Source organism: Chelon labrosus, assembly GCF_963514085.1.
Source record: "Chelon labrosus genome assembly, chromosome: 2".
NCBI classification, from domain to species: domain Eukaryota; kingdom Metazoa; phylum Chordata; class Actinopteri; order Mugiliformes; family Mugilidae; genus Chelon; species Chelon labrosus.
The window spans coordinates 33,142,739-33,167,832 of NC_140338.1; the positions used below are offsets into that span (position 1 = coordinate 33,142,739).

Consider the following 25,094-nt stretch of genomic DNA (forward strand, 5'->3'; position numbering starts at 1 on the left):
CAGAAATAAATGGGCAACTGAAAGAACTGCAAGTCGACAGCAAAACTGTTGAAACATTACAACATTAATAAGGTCAAATGTTTTTTTTTTTTTTATTTCTTTAAATATAAAAATCCCCTTAGCCAGAGTGTATAGTTCACAATTTTTAACAGGGTGTTTTGACAATAATGGTGATCCCTCCCTTTTCAAGACGAATAAAGAAACGCTCCATCAACAGTAGCGGGAGGGGGGAAAAAAAATGTTAAATTTGGTTGTCCACAAGGGAAGTCTGATGAAATAATGAAAGGTGGTGATCACCCATTTATGTGCACACTACAAAACTACTGCTTTAAAAAAAATGTTATGGAATGAACAAAAGGAAATACACACAAAAAAATATTGAACTAAGAGACTGATGAAAATATTCCCCTTTGGCATAAACTGCACCTAAAAAGAACAGACAACTGATTTGGACCTGAAAACCAACCAGCCAATTAACAGCATATTGCTTTGAGAGTAGAACTGTAGAACTAGATTCAGAAAGGGGCACAGCTAAACATTTGATGTGATTACATGTACACACATTTCATCAGCTACGGATACTCATAATAACCCATGTCTCAAAAAACAACATGTTATCATTGGGTGTTTCCAACATGTTCAAACATTGCTGTTAAAAAAAAACAACAAAAAAAAACAAAAAAAACAGCATCAGTTTTTTTTTTTTTTGTATAGCTTTTGATGCTGTGCACTCTTCACAAGACAGGGAGCTGCTGGTTGTTAAAAAACATAAAAATATTCAAAAAAGTTGATTTTCCTGGCGTTCCTTGAGTTCTTATCAATGCAGGCCAAAAGGCTTAGGGGGTGATGACACAGGAGTTTTAGCCTGGACGTAAATCCGAATCCGCTCTCTTGTCCAGTATCCAGGCATACAGTATAACACTACCGTCATGAGAACCTACCAATGAAAACCCACTACCTGTTCTGGGGTCCTAACACACACCTTCATCTAGACATTAATGCCAAATATAGATTCATAACTGTATGGCCCTTCAAAATAAATGTCATTCACAACAGTGAAATCCAAACAGCTTCTCCACCGAGTGGAAAACTGTACTTAATATTTGGCGCTGCATTTATTTATTTATTTTTTAATGACAATTTCAAGGCAAACTTTCTAAATACAAACACCAAAGTGCTAAAATAATCATCTAAAAGGATACGTTTTAACAAGGTTATTGTATATGTGTACAAATAATCAAGAGTGACCAGTAATTTTAACTGTAGTCATGATACAGTTATCTGTATACCAGGACATCGTGCCACATCATAGAAGACCCAGTTTCTTCACTAATTCAACAACAGATATGTCAGTGGCTCCTACAAAATGCATATTAAGTAGGTTCAACTTACATCATAGAGTCCTCAGATCCCCGGTTTGTGTGGATGTGGGTGATTCACTTATGTATTGTTCATATTTGGTTCAGTTCTCAAGTTCTAACAACTTGTTTACCTTGTATACTGGTCAGTGTCAGGTCAGATCCTCTGCTGACCAGTTCTCAGACGTATCGAAGCACCAAAGGGTCGGTAATGTTCATCGAAGAAGAAAATAAAACTAAATAAAAACAACCATCATTGTTCTCTCCATCCAGCCTTACATCAGTCTGTTAGACCACTTTTTGTCCTCTTGCCCTGCTTTCCTCCACTGGACGTGACAGCATTGCCGTTGCAAGCTCCCGCTGATACCAGAGTCTGGTCCTGGTCCTCCTCGTCAATGTCCGGCAGCTCTTCCTGGATCTGTCGCAGACAGGCCATCGTGCGGTCGATGGTGACTGTGCTCACCAGATTGAAGTCGTGCATGCTGACTAGATGCAAAAGGAAATTGCGGCAGAGATTGCGACGGATGATGTGAGCACCACGGTTCTCCACGAAAAGCATGATGGCCTGATTCATCTGGTTGTCTGCTATGAAACTATGTGGGGGAAAAAAAGATGAAAAGAAGAGCTTAGATTATATCTTAGAGCTTAAGAGTTTACAATTGTTAAAAACAGTTACATTGAGAAGTTGTTTCTAGGTGACCTAGATTTGTTTTTAATCCGTAATGGCCACCAGTTTGAGAATACTGCTTAATATTTGATAATACGGTTTCCCATAGCAGCAGGAGTCAAGATGTTTTCTTCAGATTTTAAGAACATTCACACATCAAAATAGTTGACAGATCATTATATTGCTTGCAAAGCGATCTCTTACGCGCGTTTGAATCCCAGTATCTTTATTCTGTGACTCCGCTGGCAGTACCTTAGCATGGTTTACAGCTAAAAACAACATTCATATTTGTCTCATGCTGCCCAAGAACCCTTTAAATATGGACTTCAGGACATCCTAGGATAGTTGCTACTTCCCCGAACTGATAAATTCAACATACCCATGCTTCATGACATGCAGGTTCCACAGCTTCATCACCTCCTTCTCTCCCTCATTGACATCTGTGAACTCATCCAGTTGCTGCAAAAAAACAACAACAACACACATCAAATAATGATATCCATCATGACTGACAATTTCAACATAACAGAGTATAATCTATACTGGGTTTTACTTCTTTGTCATTATGGTGGAAAATACTTCTGCAACTGTAACTAAGAGCAAGTCAAACAAGTGTACAGCACTGGCAACAGTTTCTGCTCCGAGCACCTTTAAGTTATTTATGGGCCGACCCAAATGATTTCACTCTTTGTTGCCATGGAAATGGGACAAGGAAATCTTAATTTTGAAGCTTCTCTCCCCATCCAGACTAACTGGATTCGAAGACTTTCTGGACAATTTAAAGGGCATTTCCAGAAGTGACATTAATCAATTAAACTGTTAATCCTGTCACAAAATGACTCCACATAACGGGCTCTCACCGTGGCAGTCTTCTCTCTGAGCCACTCTGGATCTCTTTCATCCTCACTGTCTACATCCATCTCCTGAGGCCGCAGGGGCATGCAGCTATCACTGTGGAAGTAGAGGCGGTTGTGTCCACTGACGTAGGTCCTCTGCTGCTCCAACTCTCCATCCTCTGACTCCAGGAACTCTGACAGACTTGGTTTGGTCCTCTTGGGCCTACAGAAAGCCAGAGAGCAGCTCATAAAACCAGAAACTATAAACACTGGCATTTTCAATATTCATATTCATATTCTGTAGATATACTTCAGTTCTAGCCTTGTACAAAAAAAAAAACTTTAAACAACAAAATTACACCCTCAGGATTAATATTTACAGCCATTATTAATACACATCTTTCCATGCATTTATTTACCACAAATCATTTTATTTACCACACCAGTAGAATAAACTGTTGTAGGTCACAATCTGTAATAAAACTGTCTCACTACTTGAACTATTCCTTAAAGTTAATTCAGCTGATCACCATTTCATTACTAGACCAGAATTAATGCAATGCCAAGTAAAGTTTTTATGACTTTGTTTGACTTAGAACTTGAGCGCTGTTCTCAAACAGAGGTCACGTTTCACCTGCAAACCAGTATATGAGTGACAGCAGTCCTCTTGACTGGGCCATTGCGGCTGAAAGCAAAGCCCGGCTGGCTGTGGATGTCCTGAGGGTTGCCGACGTATGAGCCATCATAACACTCATTGATGGACACGTCTATCCTTGCTCCTTTGGTGTGAGGCTGCAGACACATATACACATACAATATATAAAAATGACTTCTTTAGTGCAAGAGAAACCTGCAATGTCCCCACTGTGGGACAATTATTCTTATTCTTAAAAGAAAGCAGAAAAGAAAGGTGCTCTAATGCCCCTTGTTAAACATAGCTTCTGGTTAACCAGTGAATTGTGCACCATCTCCTCAAAAGTTGACATATTTACATTTTCTTACAGTGTCTGCAATCTACAAACCGTGTCTCCATATCAACACATCAGTGCAGAAGGGACCTCACAGTGAGTGGTTACTCATTCATAGATTTGATGAAAAAATAATTTAGAAATCTAATGCAGTTTATTGAGACTAACTCAGAAGGAAAAGGAGTGTTTAAAAATACTGAGCTACTGCATCTAGTTTTAGTTGTTGACAGGGTTGGTGAGAAGTCCAGATTTTAATAACTTCCTCTTCCCCACATCTTCCTCCAACTTTCCCCACATCACCAGATCTGAAAACCTCTGGTTAACTACTTCAAGCTGTATCTAAACTTGCCAAGAACATCTCTAATTTACAATTACCCACATTTCACTACTGCTGACATTTATAGCTCATGTGCCACAGTGCCATTAACTTGCAAGGATTCTACATTCTTGCATCAACTGGCATTATCGAACTGCTTCACTTTTCTTGCATATTCACTTTACCTCGGAGTAAAAAGTTAGCAGGTGCACACTCAGCACGAGACATCACAGTAAATAATACTCTGGAGGTGGTCTCTACACTTTGCAGATGTGAATAAATGTCCTTGGCTCTGCTCATTACACTTCTACAAAGTGCAGTCACACTCTACCATACAATCCACAGAAAACAGCGCACAAGTATCAGCCACAATGCAGCCTGCAGTCTGCCTCAAACTTCTCTTCCAGTGGTACAAATCACTTGTTAAATCCTGATTATCTTGTGCTTTGACATCCTATTGCTCAGACCTCATTATGAGTGCATCAAACTTTTTGACTTGACTTTTTCAATTCATTAGTTCTTCCAATAAAATAGAATGTACGGGTGTATCTGCTTTTTGGGAAGAGATGCACTTTAATGCCACGTGTGTACAGGGCCTTAGCATCTTACACATACAGAGTCCGGATAAGATTACATTTCTTTTCCAACACTGCTGCACAGTGTGAAGTGCAGTTTTGCTTTTTTCATGTACAGACAACCAATCTATGATTGTTAGTGAGTTGATGATCAGAATACAGCCTTACATGCTCACATCCAGAGCAGACCACAAGGTATCTTTGGCTATATTACATCTGTAGACTTCAAACGTGCATGAAATCTGGCCATGTCTTATGAAGGCTTGTGACTAGCGAAACCACACATGGTCCCTTACCACATAGTTGAAGATGAAGCGTGAGTGGGACAGTTTGAGGTGTTTGAGCAGGCTGTAGAGTTTGCTGCAGTTCAGAGTACACCAGGGACAGTGAAGATCATCTCTTGCCTCCGTCTGCTGCCGCGTGTTATTGTTGTAAAGGAACTAAACAAGAACAGAGCAGAGAGTCACTACAAGGTAAGCCAGAGAAGGTCAACCTATAGCAGAATTAAATGGGCAATTAACAGTGAGTTACTATCATCTTTTGGTACCCAACAGTTCATAAACCGCTTAGAATTAAAGCTATGATTAATCTTAGTGAAGACAAATACAAATCAATTTTTTTAACGTTTCAAAACATGAAAGTAACTCACAGAATGGTGCTAAAAAACATACCACAAAGGCATTTTGCTTTTCAGCAACCTCACCAAATGATTCTTGTAAATCAGTGTCCCAGGCCCAGTTGTATGTCTTACTGTTGTGTGGTGTACCTGATAAAAAATACGTAGCTTCTGTCGCGGCTCACATGGAACCTGCTCTTTCCTCGTCTGAATGTCTGTGCTGACTGACTCTTTCACTGCTGACAGGAACAGATGCAAAGGTTAATGCTTGGAGAATCATTCGAAACATGCAGCGTGTAGTGGAGACAAAACAACAAATTGCACCGTTTTCCCAAAACAAAGATATGAAATGTCAGAACACATATGACTGTTGATAAAGCCCCTTTCAGACATGGTACATGCTACATCATTTTTGCTTTGGCTGCCTGTTACTGTAATGGCATTTTGGCATGAAAGCATACCACTGATCTCTTTTTCACCTCACCTTATTGGAATGCAGACACCACTAAAATATTTGTGTTTTCCCTGCTGCTACAAATTTAAAGTGTATGCAATGACAAATATCATATGCTCATACAATATTTGGCATTTAGTACTTAACAGATAGCAGAAGAAGGAAGACGAGCGCTTACACTTCTACTAAAAGGAAGCATTAGCGATAGATTTTTTTTCGGTAAGATCTTTTGTGTTAGGTAATGTCTCACATAATTCCCTCGTGCTGGATATAATGCTCATATCCAGCATGCAAACATTATGCTTTATACCCATACATACTAAAATGTACCAAGACTCCCACTGCGACATCTGGAGGAAAAATAAGTTTTGTTCAAACATGATATAGTTACCTGCACATTTATAGGATGAAATGCATGTCTGAAAGGGACTCAACAGTTATGACTCACAAAGTGCCTTTTGCTAGATTCAGTTACAAATAGATCATCCCACACCAATATCACAGTGGGCAGAAAAAAACAAAACCATGACCCACTCAGCTCTGCTCAAGGAATCTGTTCATGAAATACAGTATACATATTAGCTTCGTTCTGAACACTTACTCTAGTACTTTCAGTCAACCAGAAGGTGCGTCTCTTACCATTCTTCATCGTCTGTGGGATTTTTTGAGCCTCCTGCTCTTAAATGTAATATAAGATTAACTATAACCATAATGATGGTTCTACACAAGAACACTGACAGAAATCTTTCACATAATAGCATGGATATTTTCTTGAAACAAAGCTTAAGGTACCTGGTTTTCTTTTTGTACTTACTCATGACGGCAGTTCGGTGGTGGCTGGTCCTGGTCTCCATAGGGCTGGAGCTATCCGAGTTGCGAGTAGCAAGGGGTTTTGCCACAGGGGCAGTAGACTTTCCGCTGGCATCGCCTGTCCAACGCAGTGTGAACTGCAGTGTGGGTCCCTGAGAAAATGTCTCAAATGGTGGCAGTCTCTGTGTGACGAGAACAACAAGCTCAAGTTAAAGTAAGAAAAACTGGGTCATTCACCGGTTCTCCCAAGTGAAATCAGGCAACAAGTTTGATTTGTTTACACCAAGGATATTTCTTCAACCTGATAAGTTTGAATCAAAATTATTCCTAACTGTTCACATGGATGCCAGATAAAATTATTTGATAAGATGTTTCCTACTGTGGAACAATCTACCATAAATACAACAGTAGATGCTGTTTTCTCCAACTACTGAATTAGTTCAATAGAAAATTATGACCAAGATGGACTCGTGTTTAATGAGTGGTCCACATGATTTTTGGCTTCATTCGTCTTTTCAAACACTTCTTTAAACAACTTGTTGTTTTGCAACCACCCTGTTTCTGTCTCTCCTGGAAACTTTGCATGTCACCTGATGCTTTCCCCGTGGTGAGCAAACATGCTCAGAAAGAATGTATTCATTCCACCAGAGAGAAACAGATCAAGTGTTTACACTGTTCTTGGGGAAAATATGTTCCTATTGAACGACTATAAAAGGCTTATGCCACCCCTTTCCTCTGATTTAAAAAAACAAACAAAAAAACTTTCAACCAGACCAATCTTTTCTGATGGAGACAGTTACATGAGGCACATTTATTATGGTTAGTGGACTAGTAGTGTCCATGTTTTGCAGACATGTTTATACAGCCAGCCTACCTTTCCATCGAGAATGGTTTCCCACGTGGCTCGCTTCTTGCTCACAGGGCTGTCCTCCATACCTTGCATTGACACCTCATACTCTCCATCCAGCAGCTGTAATCTCCTGTAGAAGACAAATCAAAGCCCTTGTTTGAGGAGTAGAGCCAAAAGGGAGAGAAAAGGGGAAAGTAAATCACAAAAACGTACCTATTCTTATCAAAGACTGTCATCTGTGCAACATAGGTCTCTGTGGTCTCTCCTTCCTCCCTGTGGGATGAACTCCTCTTCTTTCTCGTGGGAGTATCCGTTACATCTTTGCGCAAACATAAAAATACAAAAAACTACTAAGAAATCTCATATGTAGCCAGCCACAATTTCTATTAAACCTTGTTTGTTTTTAGACAATGTGCCCACAGAAATAGTGGTGAACCCTATGCGATAATCTCATAATAAACTGTGAACGATTGATGCAAATACAAACTGTACTTAGTCAAACAGAGAGCATGGGAAGATTATAATGTGGACTCTTCTTACCAATGTTCTCGTTGGCTTCTCCATTGACCAGGCCATTGGTATCCCTTTTTCCTGTGCGCGACACCCTGAACAGAAGCGAGTAGGACTTCACCATGTGGCTGTTGCTGGGCTCAAACTCATTGCTGGAGACCAGTAAGGAAGGGTAGGAGCCAGGCTTAGTTTGGTTACTGTCAGGATTCAAAGGCACCTGCTTTTTACCTGTAGGCACTTGCTTTATTGGACAACTGACATCCTGAAATCACACAAAACAGAATTTAACAAAGAATACATGCAATGACTTTTTTCTAAAGTGAGCGAGTGGCTTAATCATATTTTCACTTCACCTTGCGTTTCTTATGGCAGACTTTAACGAGTAGCACCTCTAAGGACACAGAATTTTGTTCATTTTCTGAATTCTGAGATGGCTTTTCTGAAATACAGTGAGAGATGGTTAGTTTTTAGACAGAGCACTTGCTCCATCATAGATGCTTAGCATGCTAGTAGTAGCTGACTGTAGTTGGGTAGTCAGAGCATGACTATGGGCCAAACAAATTCATTTCTCAACCAATTTCTTATGCATCTGTGATTGTTTCACTTTAAATATACAAAGCACATGTATTAGGAGGAGACTAAAGACTGCTTACCATCCTTATGGAAGAACCCAGTGAAGGTTAACTGTAGATGTGAAGACAAGCTAAAAAGCCAAAAGTAAAGTACTCAATTAAAATTGAAGGATAATAGTACTCCATGTGTCAGTGTAAAACAAAGTTGCATTAAATTTATTAACAGATCTACAAGTAAGAGTTACAAATAGTCTCAATATGGCCTATTTAGTTTATTATCCTTAAAACTATCAAGCAATAAAAGATGAAATGGCTGTAGAGCCGAGTTACCTGGGAGAATCCTGCTCTACCTTCATCTTCTCCACTGTCTGCAACATATCGTCCACTTTGAAAGTTTTCCTGAAAGGAAGGAGTCAAAGTGACAGGATTCAAATAAATATATGAATACTATTAGCTATAAATAATATCTTAAAACTCAGCTGATGCTGTTTTATGAGCAGAAAAAGTCCTGTAGAACTAAGAACATATTAGATAGCATACCTTCTGGCATTTGTTCGACCATTTCTGTGAGACATGAAGGTGAGCGTCCTGTGCAAAAAGATGGGCTAAACGTGGAGGGAAAGAATACAGCAGTCACTAATTTATGTAAACAGTTAAGTAGATGAATGATTGGAAAAAAAATATGTAGATTAATTAACTTACTGCAATCAAATTCCTTGTGCGAAGAAATCTATATATCTGAGTTGGTTCTAGAAATTAAAGAAGTCTTATTTTATACACCACACAGTGACATCCCAAACACTTTGACAACTTAAACTGCTGTTCACAATATTGGCTGGTTTGTTGTTGAACTTAAAAAAGGTCTGTTTTGGGTTTTATTGGAGGCATATGTCCCGCTGTGTGACACTGGCCTGTGTGTAAGCATTTGAGAGACTTATAATTGTTTATAAATACATGCAAAAAGAAGGGGTGTTTACACATGGTGACTGTGGTTTGTAGTACTATTGAATTGTTTAACTGTACCACAAACTACATCCTCCAAAATGAACATCCAGTTGAATTACCACCTTTCTTTCATTGTTTCAACACAAACTGAACATTATAACAGACAAGAAGCTAAAATTGTGTTAGCATGCCTTTGTTTTCACTAGTATACCCAATGTTCCGTCATGTTAGTGTGTATTTAGTTATAACAATCTGTGGATCTCTTTGGAGTCCCAGTTAAAATAAAGGCCTTTCAGCCAAAATCAGATACTGAAAACAAAATAAGTGAACAACAATGGTGTGCGAGTTAACACTTTTTGAAAGCACTGAAGAGTCGTTACCAAAACATAACATAAAGTCGTATTACAAAGTAACCAGAAGTAAAATCTCACTTTCAAAGGCCTGTAGGAACAGCTCATGGTCGGCCTGAATCTGCTCCATCTTCGGCTTCTTTACCGAGTTCATCATTGCTGATGAGGCGGGGTACACAGCGCCGTTAGCTTTGCAACTCGCCCCACTCATAATATGACCTGAGTTCTACAAAAGAAACAACATGTGTTAAAACATCAATTTATCACATGTATAGCCAGCACAACAAGTTAGCTTAGCAAATACTCGCGTTAGCAGTCGAGCTAGGTAGCTCGGCTAAAAGCACAGTTGCTAGCTTGATTTTTCAGCATACTTTCCATTCGTTTACTCAAAACAGTGTTAACAAAATCCCACGAAAAATGTGTATGACAAGTAATACTCATAAATAAAAGAAACCCACCCTGGCTGATGGCATTAATTTGTTAGCCTCGCTGCCTATAGCACAAGCCTGGCAGACTCAACAGCAGAAACCCATGAAGAGGGGGCGACGAGACGCTGGCTAGTTAGCTAGCAGAGCTAGCATGGTTTACTAGAAAACGAACCTCCGTACACCTGAAGTTCCCCCGCATTCACCTGTCACAAATATCGTTTGGTATCAGAGACGGTTTGAGTATTTTGGATGAAATTGTTGAATATCTATCTGTAATTCACTATCGATGTGGTTACCTTCAATTTGTACTGAACAACAGAGCACTAGTCAGTTGTCAGCCAATGGGAGATGGGCTCAGATAATCCAGCGTTGTGATTGGCTGCTAACCTCCGGAGATGACATACTACCCGCTCTTGCTTTCTACGATTTTGCGGGAAATCGAGTTTATCAGCATTCACATCGAGACCATCCTCCTCCACACTGAAATTTCCCATTTACATGAGACTTTACAGTTTAGACTACAAACCCATACACATGTTGTAAATATTTTCCATATTACAGCTCGTTGTTTAACGGAATTCATCAAATAAAAAAGCTAAATGCAATGAACTATTTATGTTCTGCAATAAATTAGGCTTCATTTGACTTCATTACGCTGTTAAAAGCTCATATTGTGATTGTTGTGGCTCTTATCTCAGATATGTAGTTGTGAGTAATATTTTTATGGTACTGATGGTACATTACATTCTAAAATACACTACTCACTAAGTTATGCATAAGTGCCAAGACATGCTAAAACAACAAATAATAAAGTAAGGTAATATGGTTCTTCGACAGTGTTTTAAAACAACTATATATTTTCATTCAATTCCTCGAATAATCAATAATAAATCAATAAAAACCTCTAGAGATTATATTCTATTGTACGGAAGTCTGCCAATTGATATTAAACCAAAATAACTCCACACTGATAAAATCCTAGAACTAATACTAACTAGCATTATAGACAATTTAGTAAAATAATAAAATAATTAATTTGACCGTATATTATATTATATTATATTATATTATATTATATTATATTATATTATATTATATTATAAACTGGTGGATTGAATCACACTTGTTCGTGTTTTCGGAGGGACCTATTTTCAGACGGAACCGGAAGAAGAATCAGAGAATCACAACTTCCACACATGTGTGGCCTAAAGGATTCTGTCCATCCCTTACAGCATCGAGGTATTTCAGTGGAAAGTTATTAATATTATTGAATTTTAATATTACCAAATAGCGATCGACGTTGACTCCGTAACGGCTGCGTCGACAAGATGGCAGAAATCGTTCAGCAGCGGGTTGAGGACAGAATCCCTGAGCTTGAGCAGCTGGAGAGAGTGGGACTGTTCACCAAGAAAGAAGTAAAGTAAGAACATTTCCACACAATATCGGAATAATGAATCCCGGTTTGACAAAATGTTTCAGAGAAGGCAGCCCGCCACCCGAAAAAAGTTTTGTTGTTGACAGAGAAGTGGAAATCAATATGGAGAAAGGGCTGGAAAGAAATCTTCCAAAATATATTGTGCCATCTTGTCATTCACCACCACTGGTAAAACATTATTGAATTTAAATTCAAATAAATCTCACATATTATGTATTGTTTCCATAAAGCTCAGTTTTCATTTGTTCTATCCATTGCCCCATCTTTAAGTTTAAGGCAATCATGAAGATACTCCTATGGGACACTCATGAGTATTTGTGCTTGTAGGATCATAAAAGCCCATATGGTTTTCAAAAAGCCTATCCATTCATTACAGGAAGAACATTTAAGACTTGATTTGTAAATGTCCATCTTGGAGAGATTTTAATACATGAGGAATTTAGTGCTTTGCTTAAAATAAAATTAAAAAAAATATAAAATATATAGCCACTTATTCATTCTCTTTCTCTCAAATCATTATTGAGAACTGCGGACCAAGATTGTATTGTTTTAGTTCCAGTGATGTGGAGCAAAATTGATTTAACATGATTATTTTCACAATTTTAGGTCCATAATCAAGAGAGTAACCGCCCTTGAGTACAAGCTCCATAGGTTGATGGTAAACAAGGAGGACTTCATTGCATACATTCAGGTAGATGGCCGTTATCATGCAATATGTTCATCCTTGATTTATCAAAATAAATCAAGACCATGAATGATGTTTACGATACCTATTCAAACTCTTGTTCATTTACAGTATGAAATCAACGTTTTAGAGCTGGTCAAGAAGAGACGTGCAGTAAGTAAAATCATAAAGATTACCAGCATGTAACAGTGGCTATTATTAATATAATTTGATTGTTTTTCACTTTTCATTTTCAGCACATACACTACCAGTTCAAAAGAGAAGAGATCGAGTTCCCCATCATCCACAGAATAAACAGTATCTTCAGAAGAGCAACAAATAAGTGGAAGGTACTGAAAACATAGTGTTTATAAAGCGATGGCTAGTTAGTTGCACCAAGGTGTGTAAGGCTCACACTTTTTTAAAAGCATGTTAGAACAATTCCTTTGATGTTTGCTAACACGCATGACCAGTAAACAATACAATGACATAATATTCATTTTTCACTAAGGCAGAATGAATAAAACTTGTATAAATATAAACAGAAGGAAATGGAAATAGCTGAACAGTTAGATGTTATCTTTTCCCACAGGATGATGTGCAGTTGTGGCTTTCACATGTTGCTTTCTGTAAGAAATGGGTAAGTAACTATCTTAACATTTGCCTTCAGATCAGCTTAGCCAGATTGTGTCTTCTTGTTCTAATACTGATCTCTGTTGGGTTTTATTCAACAGGCCACCAAAGGTCAGATCAGCAAGGTCTTTTCATCCATGCTTGCTATCCACCCTGACAAACCAGGTACTGAGGAAAGATTCCTATTTATGTCTTCAACTGCAGTTTAGTGTATTGATATGTGCATTCAGATTAATGCAAACCTGTATTTAAATCTTGTAGAGGAACAAAAAATTACAAGTAATAGTATCTTTAACAGTAGCTGTACCTCTGTCTCCCTAGCTCTATGGATAATGGCTGCCAAGAGCGAGCTGGAGGATAGAAATTCTTCTGAGAGTGCCAGACACTTGTTCCTGAGGGCGCTACGTTTCCACCCAAACAACAAGAAGGTCTACCAGGAGGTAAAAGATGTTTTCTATTAAATAAGACTTTAACCCAGGCTATATCCCTCACAGCAGTGATGTAGGTCTGCTTGCAGCCTGTGCCCTTTGGTGCATGTTGTCTAGTCGCTTTCTTGCCCCTTTACTTCCTGTTTCTCTTCAGTTTCTACTATCCAAAAAAAGGCACAATAACACAAAGTGACACTCATCAGCCACAACATTAAAACCTCCCGCCATATATTGTTTAGTTCACCCTTTGGTCTCCCACAAAGCTCAGGTGCATCAGGATATGGACACAGGCCTTCTGATGGTGTCTTGTGGTCACCAGGACATTAGTAGGGGAGTCTTTGGGGCCTGTGGGTTTAAGGGGAAAGCTTCTATGGGTCACACATGTTCCATCCTGTACGACCCACAGATTATTGATCAGTTTAGGCTATGGGGAGTTTTTGTGGTGTGGAATGTCACATTGTCCTGCTGGGTATGGCGGGTGCCATTAGGGAGTGCTATTGGGTAAGGTTGCCTGGTCAGTAACAATGCTTGTGTGGGCGGTACATGTCTCAATAACATCTACATGAATACCAGGACCAGATTTCTCAGTAGAAAATTGCATTGCAACAAGATATTATTAAAGAGTATTCCTTCACCTGTCATTGGTTTTAATGTTGTGACTGATCGGCGTATATCGAGCTGAAATTCAGTAGAATAGTAGCAGTTGTTGAAAGTGTCGTGAGTGTGACTGTATTTCTCAAATACAACACTCCAAATTCTATAAACTCTGTATTAGTATTTCCGCATGGAGCTGCTGCACTGTGAGAAACTGAGGAAGCAGAAGGAGGAGCTGGAGAAGGCTGAAATTGATCTGGTAAGTGTGAAGCAAAGCACCGATAAGTTGCTAATACACAAATATGCGCAGAGTGGCTGTCACGTTGCCTTCAGGCTCCAGTACTTTAATACCTGCTTTGCACACGTTCCAGGGTGAATATGAGTTTTCTCCAGAAATACTGAGCGGTAAACTGGCAGAGGTCGTTTACAGAGATGCTACAGGAAAAATCAAAGGTAAGCTTTTTGAAATTTATTTGAAAAAAATAAAAATAAATAACTTGTGCAAATGTGTAATATACATAACGTATATTCACTGTTACATTTTCACACTGTCAGAGGAAGATTAAGGCAGAGTATCATTATTGTAGCTGTAGCTTTAGAAAACCCCCAAGTACCACACCTTTCTCTTCAACACAAGCTTATGCTTTGATGATTTGTTTTTATTAAAAAACATTTTGCTAGCAGCAGATGTTGATTTCATGTTGGTACCAGCCAGTTAATGACAGTAATTCCTCCAATGCATCTCTTAATCTTTTTTTGTCCCCCAGAAGCAGAATTTGTCATCTCACTTCTGTCCATAGCAGCCATCTTTGACTTCACCAAAGAACTCCAGGACTCCATCCTGCATGAGTAAGAAAGGAGTTTACCCACAAAGTATTTTCTCTGTAACAGTTTTAAACACACAATTTGTGGACTCTGACAGAGCTTCAAGCAGTGTCTGCTTTCCACCTGTTGTTTCCAGTTTACAAACTAACTACACAGAGGACAGCTTAACCTGGGATTTCATGGCTAAGAGGGAGCTGGATGCTCCAGGGGCAGGAGAGGAGCTCCAGTCTGCCAAAGGCCGGGCATCAGACATCAACCGCAGAGAGGAGCGCTGCTGCCAGGTCTATGAGGAGGGAGTCAAGAACCTCAACACTGGTAGGAGCACAGAGAACACATATGCATTTTAATTTAATTTATTCATCTAGGCTCTAAAACTTTAAAGCATTGTGGGTGTCCCCCTGTACTAATGCACTACTTGCACAGCTCGTGCCAGCCTGACATGTCAATACTTGCAAGAAACACTTTTTTTGCCTTCTAGAACCCATGTGGACTTGTTATGTGGCCTTCTGCTTGGAAAGGCTGAAGAGGAAGACCAGCATTAAAGAGCTGAAGGAAAAGGTGCATAAATGTTCCTTAAGTGAACCTACTTCCTCAACATGACGGCTTGTTTGGTCCCGAAGATAGATTAAAAAAAAAAAAAAAAAATCCACAAACTTTTGTGTTGAGTAAACTTTGACATGTGTTTATGTAACAGAGGCAGGAGAGGCTGCTGGGAGTGTTGCAACGCGCCCATGACTCATCACTGCTAAAGGAGAATTATTACAAGAACTGGGTAAGATAAAAGTGCCCACTTAGTAAGTGGAATCAAAAAGGCCTTTTAGCCTGTCTTTGAAAAGCTTGTGTTGTTCTGACTGCATGAAAACAGACCCAGTGAAAGTCAGAACAAAACAAGAAACTTCTTTAAAACCTCCTCACATTTGAGTTTACATTTGAAGCTGACAGCTGAGATACCTTTACTTAGAAGTCCACACATAAGATGAAGAGATGAGACTGAAAAAAGTGCTTCTTGGTTGGCCCTGTGGTTTTGTATCTAGCCAAGGACTGTTTCTGTATTTCCTGTTGCTTTCTGTTGTTTACCATCTAATTAAGACAAAAGAAGTCCATAAAAGAAAGAAAACACCCTCTAAAATTACCAAAACTCTGAGAAATGTATGAGTCTGTGTGGCTGTTTACAAGCCACAAATGTTTTCTTAAACTATAGTTTAAAACAAAGTTAACAAAGTGAGTGTCTTAACACTCCTAAGATATAGTACATTGTGGCACTATGTATATCTTAGACCTTGTAGTTCCTTACTGTAGAGGGCTTGAAATAATAAAAGATCAAACAAAACTTCCTTTAATAAATGTTCTCTTTGTTTTTTAAGTTAAAAAAAAGTTTAAAGATATATTAAAAAGATGTATGGAAATCACCAACGCGATGTTCTCCACGTGACCAGCTTCAGATCCTGCTGTCATCTGAAGATGCTGAGGGGGCAGCCAGTGTTGCCATGGCGGCCACTCAACGCTACAGCCAGTCGGTGTCAGTGTGGAGTCTGAGTCTGCAGACGCTAATGCAGCTGGGGAGTGGAGATGTAGGCAGGCTTTTCCAAGACGCTCTTACACACATTAATCCCAAGGTATGTGCACACACTCACACAGACTTGTGTTAATTTCTTTGTGATAACCTTCCATTGATATAATGTATTCCCTAGTGGCTAGGGATGTATTTAGGTGAAGGGGCTAGGGCCTAGCCCCTTCACCTAAACCTCTCAACTAAGTGCCTAAACCTAACCTAACTTTACCTCTGACACCAAGTCTTAATAAGTCTTAACCTTCAAAACGTTGTGAGGATCAGACAGAATGTCTTCAGAATGACAAAATGATGTCACAGTGTTAGTATTCTATGAAAACTGGCCCTACCGCCTAATAAAAACAAGGCCACTCTTCCAACAAATGATTAGTTCTCATATGAAGTGTGGCCAACAAATTGAGCACACTTGTGCTGTTACAGTACCTGTATAATGGTTGTTCTTGGAGAATGGAGACACTTGGACACACACACACACACACACACACACACACACACACACACACACACACACACACACACACACACACACACAAACCAGCCACCAGCACTGCTGTATAAGTGGGCCATCTCCTTGTCCCAATTAGACTCTGTTCCATCATAGTTATTTCCTCTTGGCTTCCTCTGCCTATACAGTTGAAACCAGATGTTTACATACACTGTGCTAAAGCTAAAGACCTTGTCAAGATGATGGCTGAAGTTGGTAAGAGAGTGTCATTATCCACAGTGAAACGAGTCCTGTACCGACATGGACTGAAAGGCCACTCAGCGAGGAAGAAGCCGTTACTCCAAAAGCAACATAAAAAAGCCAGATTACAGTTTGCAAATATACACATGGAGACATGTCCTGTGATCTGATGAAACTAAAGTGGAACTGTTCAGCCATAATGACCAATGTTACATTTGGAGGAAAAAGGGGGGAGCTTGTAAGCCTGAGAACACCATCCCAACTGTGAAGTATGGGGGTGGTAGCATCATGTTGTGGGGCTGTTTTGCCGCAGGAGGAACTGGTGCACTTCATAAAATAGACGGCATCATGAGGAAAGAGCATTATGTGGAAATATTGAAGCAACATCTCAAGACATCAGCCAGGAAGTTAAAGCATGGGCGCACATGGGTCTACCAAATGGACAATGACCCTAAGCATTCTGCCAAAGTAGTCACAAAGTGGCTTAAGGACAACAAAATCAATGTTTTGGAGTGGCCATCACAAAGCCCCGATCTCAATCCCATAGAAAATATGTGGGCAGATCTGAAAAGGTGTGTGCGAGCAATGTGGCCTACAACCCTGACTCAGCTGCACAAGTTCTGTCAGGAGGAATGGACCAGAATTCCAGCAGACTATTGTGAGAAGCTTGTGGAAGGATGCTCAAAACGTTTGATCCAAGTCATACAGTTTAAAGGCAATGCTACCAAATACTAAGGAAATGTATGTAAACTTCTGACTTTGAAGAAAGTAATGAAAAATTCTCTAAGAAATTCTCTCACTCATTAGTGTGGCATTTAGCAAATAGAAATAATTTTGGTAATCCTAACTGACCTAAAACAGGAGAGGTTTAGTCTGATTTAACTTCAGACAGTGAGGAAAAAAGGTTCATGTGTCTTTTAACACAGTGTATGTAAACATCTGGTTTCAACTGCATGTGGGGAAATCTGAAGAGAGGTTAAAAACATAATTTAATCATACAGTTATAAGCGTGACATGAAGACTTGAAATGAATAATTTGTGCGTTTGTTAGCTGATTAAAATTCGATTCACATGTTACCTTAATTTGATGAGGATTGTTGTGTACTCTCAACAGATTCCCAGGCTTTGGGTTGAAAGTGAACTAATCCGTCAAAGTCTCTTATAGCCCCTCAGATATTTGGTCATTGTCATGAGGTTTTTCTTGCTTAATTTTTTCTGAAATGAGCACAAAGTAGCTCTCTTGGACACGACTCCTGTTTAACAACTTTTCTTAGTTTTGTGGTGCCCTAATGTTTTAGCTTTCTCATTGTTGCACGGTAGAATGCCGCATAACTATGAATACACATGCCTTGACTGTGAACAGAATAGCTGGTTAGTGTTGTGGGGGTTTCACAAGATTGTGGCCTTGAGAAGTAGCTGTATGAGGAGGATTACTACACTCTGCTCGTTATCCAAGTGTTGGGAAATGGTGTAAACCCTAAGAGTTTGTTTTGGTATGTTGAACAATAGAATGCCTACATATTAGAAGTGCAGATAAATGAATGGATACAATGTGGACATATACTCGCAATACTGGTAAATGGTGTGTAATTTAGCACCTTCTAAATGACATATGCAAAGGGAAACTGTAGCTGAAAGCAAAGGAAAGTGATTTGTTCCAAAGTTGCTGGCTGAATGATTAGTCGAGTTTAAAGCCTCTGCATATAACAGTAATACAGGGTAACTTTGTGTCTGCAATCTTGTTATTTAAACTTTCCATATTCCGACACATTCACCTTAGGACTTAATGTGGATGGAGATGCTTAAAGACGTTGAAAATACTTGAAAGATGCCACACACACTCTCTTGGTCCAGCTTCTCAAATGTCAATAATATAATGTTCATCATGAACGGATTTTTTTTCTGGATTTTAAGATAATACCTCGACATATAGTGATACCCTTTCACTTAAAACATTCTGCTGCCTCTTATTAAAAATATGTTGAAACTAGAAAAAGTGCCAGAATCAAACTCCCAGATTAAACTTGAGGCCCATGTTTTGGCTTGTTCTGAAGCTATACTACTTACCTGATCAATATTAATACTTGTCCGTCACATTTTCATACCAATGCATAATAATCCACCAGGTTTAGAGGGTTAGGGAAATGGAGGCAGTATTGTTATTTACAAATATATATCCACAGTATATGAATTTCTTAGTCTATTTTTATGGAAAGTCTTCGCATTTAATATTATAACTAGAATTATAACTGAAAACGTTTTAAAGATGACCAAAAATTATGAATTGGGCTGTAAGGACTCCCATTGGCTACTCATTAGCTGTGGAAAACATGGAAACATGTATGTCCTCATGTGATGATGATTTTGATGCTTCCATTAAAGAGGGAACCTAAAAAGAAATGTGTAGTAACTCTCATCATTTCCTGGTGTGTAATTCAACCTAGGATCTGCAACACAAAATACTGCATCTGCTATATACTATACATTATATCAGAAAGTAGCAAAAAAATGGCTGTGCAGCAAATGCAAATATTCAGATGGGATCCTAGTACACTGGATTTGGTAAGGCAGGATTTTTTTGGGGGGTGGGTTAACATTTTCTGTGTTTCTCTACATTTAATATACTATGATAATGCATGCATCTTGCATTTAAAGAAGGACTTCCAATTTCTTTTGCATAATGCATTTTTACTTGTACTAGTCGCAATCTCTCAAGGAATCCAACTGCCACACATTGTACATATATTGAGCAATGGATATGTCAGATCTGTTTAAGCCCTCTGTACAGCAGTGACATTATACATTTTTTATTTTTTTTATCTTGAACTGTAATTCAAGTCAGTAATTAAGGACCTCTTGATGATTACCTTAAGAGCTATGACGGGTTTGGCTCACCTAATGCCTGTTTGTCTTCACAGGAGAGTCTACCACTGTGGCGGCTGCAGGTCCAGTGGAGCATGGCCAATCAAAGTGCTGAGGAGACAGAGGCCATCTTCAAGGTAGCCCGCCTCAATCCAACACAAGTTTGTGCTCTCAGTTTACAGACTAGTATGCATCATGCTCAGTAATCACATTTGGCTCAAGCAGACATACACAATATTGCCAAAAGTATTCACTCACCCATCCAAATAATTGAATTCAGTGTTCCAATCACTTCCATGGCCACATGTGTATAAAATCAAGCACCTAGCCATGCAGACTGCCTCTACAAACATTTGTGAAAGAATGGGTCACTCTCAGGAGCTCAGTGAATCCCAGCGTGGTACTGTGATAGGATGCCACCTGTGCAACAAGTCCAGTCGTGAAATTTCCTCGCTACTAAATATTCCAGTCAGCTGTCAGTGGGATTCTAACAAAGTGGAAGTGATTGGGAACGACAGCAACTCGCAAAGGCCGCATAAAATGACAGAGCGTGGTCAGTGGTGCTGAGTCGCATAGTGCCAACTTTCTGCAGAGTCAGTTGCTACAGACCTCCAAACTTCATGTGACCTTCAGATTAGCTCAAGAACAGTGTGTAGAGAGTTTCATGGAATGGGTTTCCATGGCCAAGCAGCTGGATCCAAGCCATACATCACCAAGTGCAATGCAAAGCATCGGATGCAGTGGTGTAAAGCACACCGCCACTGGACTCTAGAGCAGTGGAGACGCATTTTGTGGAGTGATGAATCACGCTTCTCCATCTGGCAATCTGATGGACGAATCTGGGTTTGGTGGTTGCCAGGAGAACGGTACTTGTCTGACTGCATTGTGCCAAGTGTGAAGTTTGGTGGAGGGGGGATTATGGTGTGGGGTTGTTTTTCAGAAGCTGGGCTTGGCCCCTCAGTTCCAGTGAAAGGTACTCTGAATGCTTCAGCATACCAGGAGATTTTGTGGGAACAGTTTGGGGATGGCCCCTTCCTGTTCCAACATGACTGTGCACCAGTGCACAAAGCAAGGTCCATAAAGACATGGATGAGCGAGTTTGGAGTGGGAGAACTTCACTGACCTGCACAGAGTCCCGACCTCAACCCAATAGAACACCTATGGGATGAATTAGAGCGAAGACTGTGAGCCAGGCCTTCTCATCCATTATTACTGACTGACCTCACAAATGCTCTTCTGGAAGAATGGTCCAAAATTCCCATAAACACACTCCTAAACCTTGTGGAAAGAGCTGAAGCTGTTCTAGCTGCAAAGGATGGGCTGACGTCATATTAAACCCTATGGATCAAGAATGGGATGTCACTTAAGTTCATATGCGTGTAAAGGCAGACAAGCGAATACTTTTGGCAATATAGTGTACCTTTGTGTGTTACTTTACAATAAACAATACAACAAAAGAACTGAAGAGTTTGGCTGGACAGTAAGTGTTCATTTCTACTCATACTCATAGCTTTAAAAATTCTTGATAACTTTCACCTAAACACCTAAACAGCCCTTTAAAGTGTACATCATGTTTTGGCTCCTGAAATCAGAATGCCTTGCAGACAGTTTGTTCTCTCGTTTGTTCCCAGAGAGGTGTGCTGTCTGCAGTGGCGGCTGTTGCCATGGAGATGAAAGAGAGCTACGTCGATTGGTCCTACTCCATTGGAGGCTACAAGAAAGCTAGGAAGACCTTTACAAGGTAACAATAAACAACTTTGTCTGCTCGCCTTAAACAAGGAAGTTTAACGGGTCCCCAAAAAATAAAAAAAAATAAATAAACTAAGACTCTTTTCTCTCCCGTAGCTTACAAGAAAACCGTCCCTTGTCCAAGGCCTTTTTCACCAGAATGATTGAAATCGAGAAGGAACAAGTATGTATATCGACTACTGTAGATCATGTATCACACATGAGCTCTTAAATCCTATCTTTTTCAAAATGAATGCACAGAAAAAAATTACAGTGACAACAACTCTTCCCAACAAATCTCACTGACTTTTGCTTTTGGTGAGGTTCAGTTTGTACTGATTTCACTGAGTTGATTGTTTCTCCCAAAAACAAGGAAATTGGCTGGCCTGACCATGACCCTTGGTATTATTTGTTTCACTGACGAGCTGGGACAGTCCTCAGTGAGATAACAGTGTTACTTGTCCTTCTAGGAGACTCCAAAGATGAACAATCTGAGAGATTACTATGAGAGGGCGCTCCAGGAGTTTGCCACCTCAGATGATGGTGAGTGGAGTATGAATGCATCAACAGCAGAAGTAATTTTAGCTAAAACATTTTATTTACCATGTTACACAGATAAGTATGACAAAATTCAAAATTGGTTTTCACTTAAACAAAACAACTGCACCAAAATAGCACGTCTAAACAATCAGATCAGACATAACTTGGAGACTCAAGATTGAAGCTTGACTCCACACAAATCACCAGTTTTTAGGCAAAAGACAAATGACAAAAACTTCCTTGTGGGTGTCGCTGTTTAATCTCTGCATTGTTCAATTGTAACCTAAACATTTTCTGTTGTTTCTCCTGAAGATCTGTGGTTGCAGTACATCCAGGAGGAGCTGGGTCCGCTCGGCCAACCAGAGAACTGTGGCAAGATCCACTGGAGAGCCATGAAGTTTCTTGAGGGGGACAGTGTGGAGAGATTCACTTCCAAATACACTCTGCTTCAGACTGGACACTTATGAGTGACCCTTTAAGGTTCAAGGAGTTCAGAGCGGGGCCTGCAGGTTGGGTAGTTCACCAGATGAAGAAGCATCACAAGTTTTGGAGTGCGTGTTCCTCTTGGTCCAGAAGAAGACTGGTCTCTTCCCTGTTCATGAATTGTTTCATTGTCGAAAGCCAGTTTCTGATGTTCATTAGGAATGAGCCTCTTGACACTTCTGAAGTCGTTCTAGCCAGTTTTAAGAAATATTTGATGGAGTCGTTTTCTTGACGATTTAACCTTTAATGTACAACTTTCCGTTTTCATGTTATAAAGTCTGTGTAGCGTTTCACAACCAGGGAGATGTTCCGGATATTTAGTACTGTAAAGAGGTCCAGCTGATTTAAAATCCACATTTATTTGGCAAAAAACATTGATGCTGTTATAATGCTAATTAAAACAGTATTTTCATTATCATAAGTTCTCTTGTTGTGGTCCCTCTGACACAGTGTACAGATATACACAAACAATAATAGTTATCACTGCGTATTTGTGGTTCTCTTGGTAGATTAGTTAAGTTATTGTGACAAAAGCATCCTTTATCCTCTGAAACAAACCAGACACCAAACAGTCAGTACCAAGTATCATAAATTCCCACCCTTCATGGTGCAAAACATTGCCTTAAAGGAACAAACTTAAGCAGCAGTAGTTGATGTGCTAGTTCATCTAAGAAATGTTTCAACATTGGTCATGGCCATCAACATCAAAATATATTTATAATTTTTAAGGACACTTTTATACAGCAGCGGCACCTACGTTAATGTAAGCTATGAGGTATAACAAAATGTTAATGGAAAAAAAGCATTTAAATGGACCATGACGTTACAGTTTAATAATATAGATAATACACGTCAGTCACTACAGGATGTGTTTTCTCTCATCAAGACTGAATGGAAAATGTCATAGACAGGGAAATGGTCATGAATTATTGATGGAGATGTCCATGAGACTTCCACAGAATGTCGCCAGCATGGACTAATGAGATAAATGAATGGAAATTACACTTTTTAAAAGACATTACACTGGTCTACACACAAATATCTTTTTCACACACTGGTTTTGAAAAGGATTAATGTGTCCTGATATTTCAGTCAGGCTCATAAAATCATGAGGTGGATTAAGGCATAAGTTATGGTGAATTATGTTTTCAATACTGATCCCTTTAGAAAATGAGCCAGGCTGATTTGACCTCTTTATACTGAGATACTGCTGCTACAGGGTGTGTTGTGGTTTCTGACTATACCTGAAGTACTTGGGCTGTATAAAATAATTGGACAGCTGATGTTTCCTGTTTCCGTGTGACATGGGTAACCTGAGAAAATATTAAGTATATATACCAATCAGGCATAACATTATGACCATCTTCCTAATATTGTGTAGGTCTCCCTTGTGTCTCCAAAACAGTTGTGACTCATCAGAGAATGGACATGGGCCTTCTGAGGGTGTCCTGTGGTGTCTGGCAACAGAATGTTGTTAGTGGGGGCCTTCGGGTTGAGGGGAGGGGCCTCTGTGGATCATCCCACAGATACTTGATCAGTTTGGATCTAGTGAATTTGGAGGCCAGGTCAACACCTTGTGCTGTTCTTCATGTTTTTTTAGTTGTTCCTAAACTGTTTTTGTGTGTGTGTCTGTGTCAGGCTGCATCCTGCTGGGGATGCCTGCTGCCATCAAGGGGTGTCATTGCAATGGGGTGGGGGTGTCTGGTCTGGTCTAGGTGGGTCGTACAGGTCTAAGTAACATCCACATGAATGCCAGGTCCAAAAGTTTCTCAGCAGAACATTGGATTGTCCAAGATGGTCAATGTTATTTACTTTTCTTGCCAGTGGTTTTAATGTTCTGGCTCAACTTCAGCTTGCATAACCCACAATGAGCTGCTGAGTCACAAAATCTCATCACGGTCTAAAGACTTTTTAACACTTTGGGGGAGCAATACATCTTTTTTGTACTTAAGCAATTAAAGATGAATTTCAAATAAAATTTTATAGTTTATTAAAAAAGACTATTAACATGTTGATGAAAATGGCTTTTAAAAACAGTTGGACACATTAACCACACATTACCTGTAAACGACGAAAACCTCAAACACATCTAGAAGAAAAAGTGTCAATGCGCTGATGCTAAAATAGTATAAAATCAATTTAGTGTTTTTTTCCCACTCTTCTACCACCTTGAAATAAAGAGAGTATGCCCGTGTATGTGTTTAGTCCTACACCATGTCCTTCATGAGGACGTACCCTTTCTACTCCAGCCCACCACTTCACACATCCTCCTCAAAGCTTCTTGAAGAGGATGTAGGTGAAAAGTACCAGCACTCCAGCAGACAGCAGCCCAATCACACACTGATGGATGGTAATGACATTCTCCAGGGCATGGATGCGCTCCTCCATGGCA

The 25,094-nt window shown here is 39.6% G+C and overlaps 2 protein-coding genes across 6 annotated transcripts; one reads left to right on the forward strand and one right to left on the reverse strand.

Moving 5' to 3' along the window:
- Window positions 1-77: 77 nt before the first annotated feature.
- On the reverse strand, window positions 78-10,881 carry suz12b (SUZ12 polycomb repressive complex 2 subunit b). 5 transcript variants are annotated; one of them, XM_084569577.1, is made up of 18 exons: window positions 10,552-10,881; window positions 10,286-10,458; window positions 9,909-10,053; window positions 9,235-9,281; window positions 9,073-9,137; window positions 8,863-8,931; window positions 8,614-8,663; window positions 8,314-8,399; window positions 7,991-8,222; window positions 7,664-7,769; window positions 7,475-7,580; window positions 6,605-6,782; window positions 5,487-5,575; window positions 5,017-5,160; window positions 3,496-3,653; window positions 2,886-3,084; window positions 2,405-2,484; window positions 78-1,951 (listed from the first exon to the last, which is right to left on the reverse strand). In XM_084569577.1, exons 2-18 carry the CDS (start codon window positions 10,298-10,300, stop codon window positions 1,639-1,641), a joined length of 2,082 nt encoding a protein of 693 aa, XP_084425703.1. In that variant the 5' UTR covers window positions 10,301-10,458; window positions 10,552-10,881; the 3' UTR covers window positions 78-1,638. The 5 variants fall into 5 exon arrangements, with proteins under 5 accessions (XP_084425703.1, XP_084425701.1, XP_084425700.1 ...); XM_084569575.1 differs by having other exon boundaries at window positions 5,487-5,572; window positions 10,428-10,881; XM_084569574.1 differs by having other exon boundaries at window positions 10,428-10,881.
- Window positions 10,882-11,428: 547 nt separating this feature from the next.
- On the forward strand, window positions 11,429-24,070 carry utp6 (UTP6 small subunit processome component). Its single transcript, XM_084561220.1, has 19 exons — window positions 11,429-11,675; window positions 12,297-12,381; window positions 12,487-12,528; window positions 12,612-12,704; window positions 12,947-12,994; window positions 13,089-13,152; window positions 13,309-13,427; window positions 14,191-14,268; window positions 14,381-14,462; window positions 14,777-14,858; window positions 14,971-15,149; window positions 15,313-15,392; window positions 15,529-15,606; window positions 16,271-16,450; window positions 20,008-20,088; window positions 21,583-21,692; window positions 21,797-21,863; window positions 22,150-22,222; window positions 22,532-24,070. Exons 1-19 carry the CDS (start codon window positions 11,584-11,586, stop codon window positions 22,684-22,686), a joined length of 1,788 nt encoding a protein of 595 aa, XP_084417346.1. The 5' UTR covers window positions 11,429-11,583; the 3' UTR covers window positions 22,687-24,070.
- The last annotated feature ends 1,024 nt before the right edge of the window (window positions 24,071-25,094 follow it).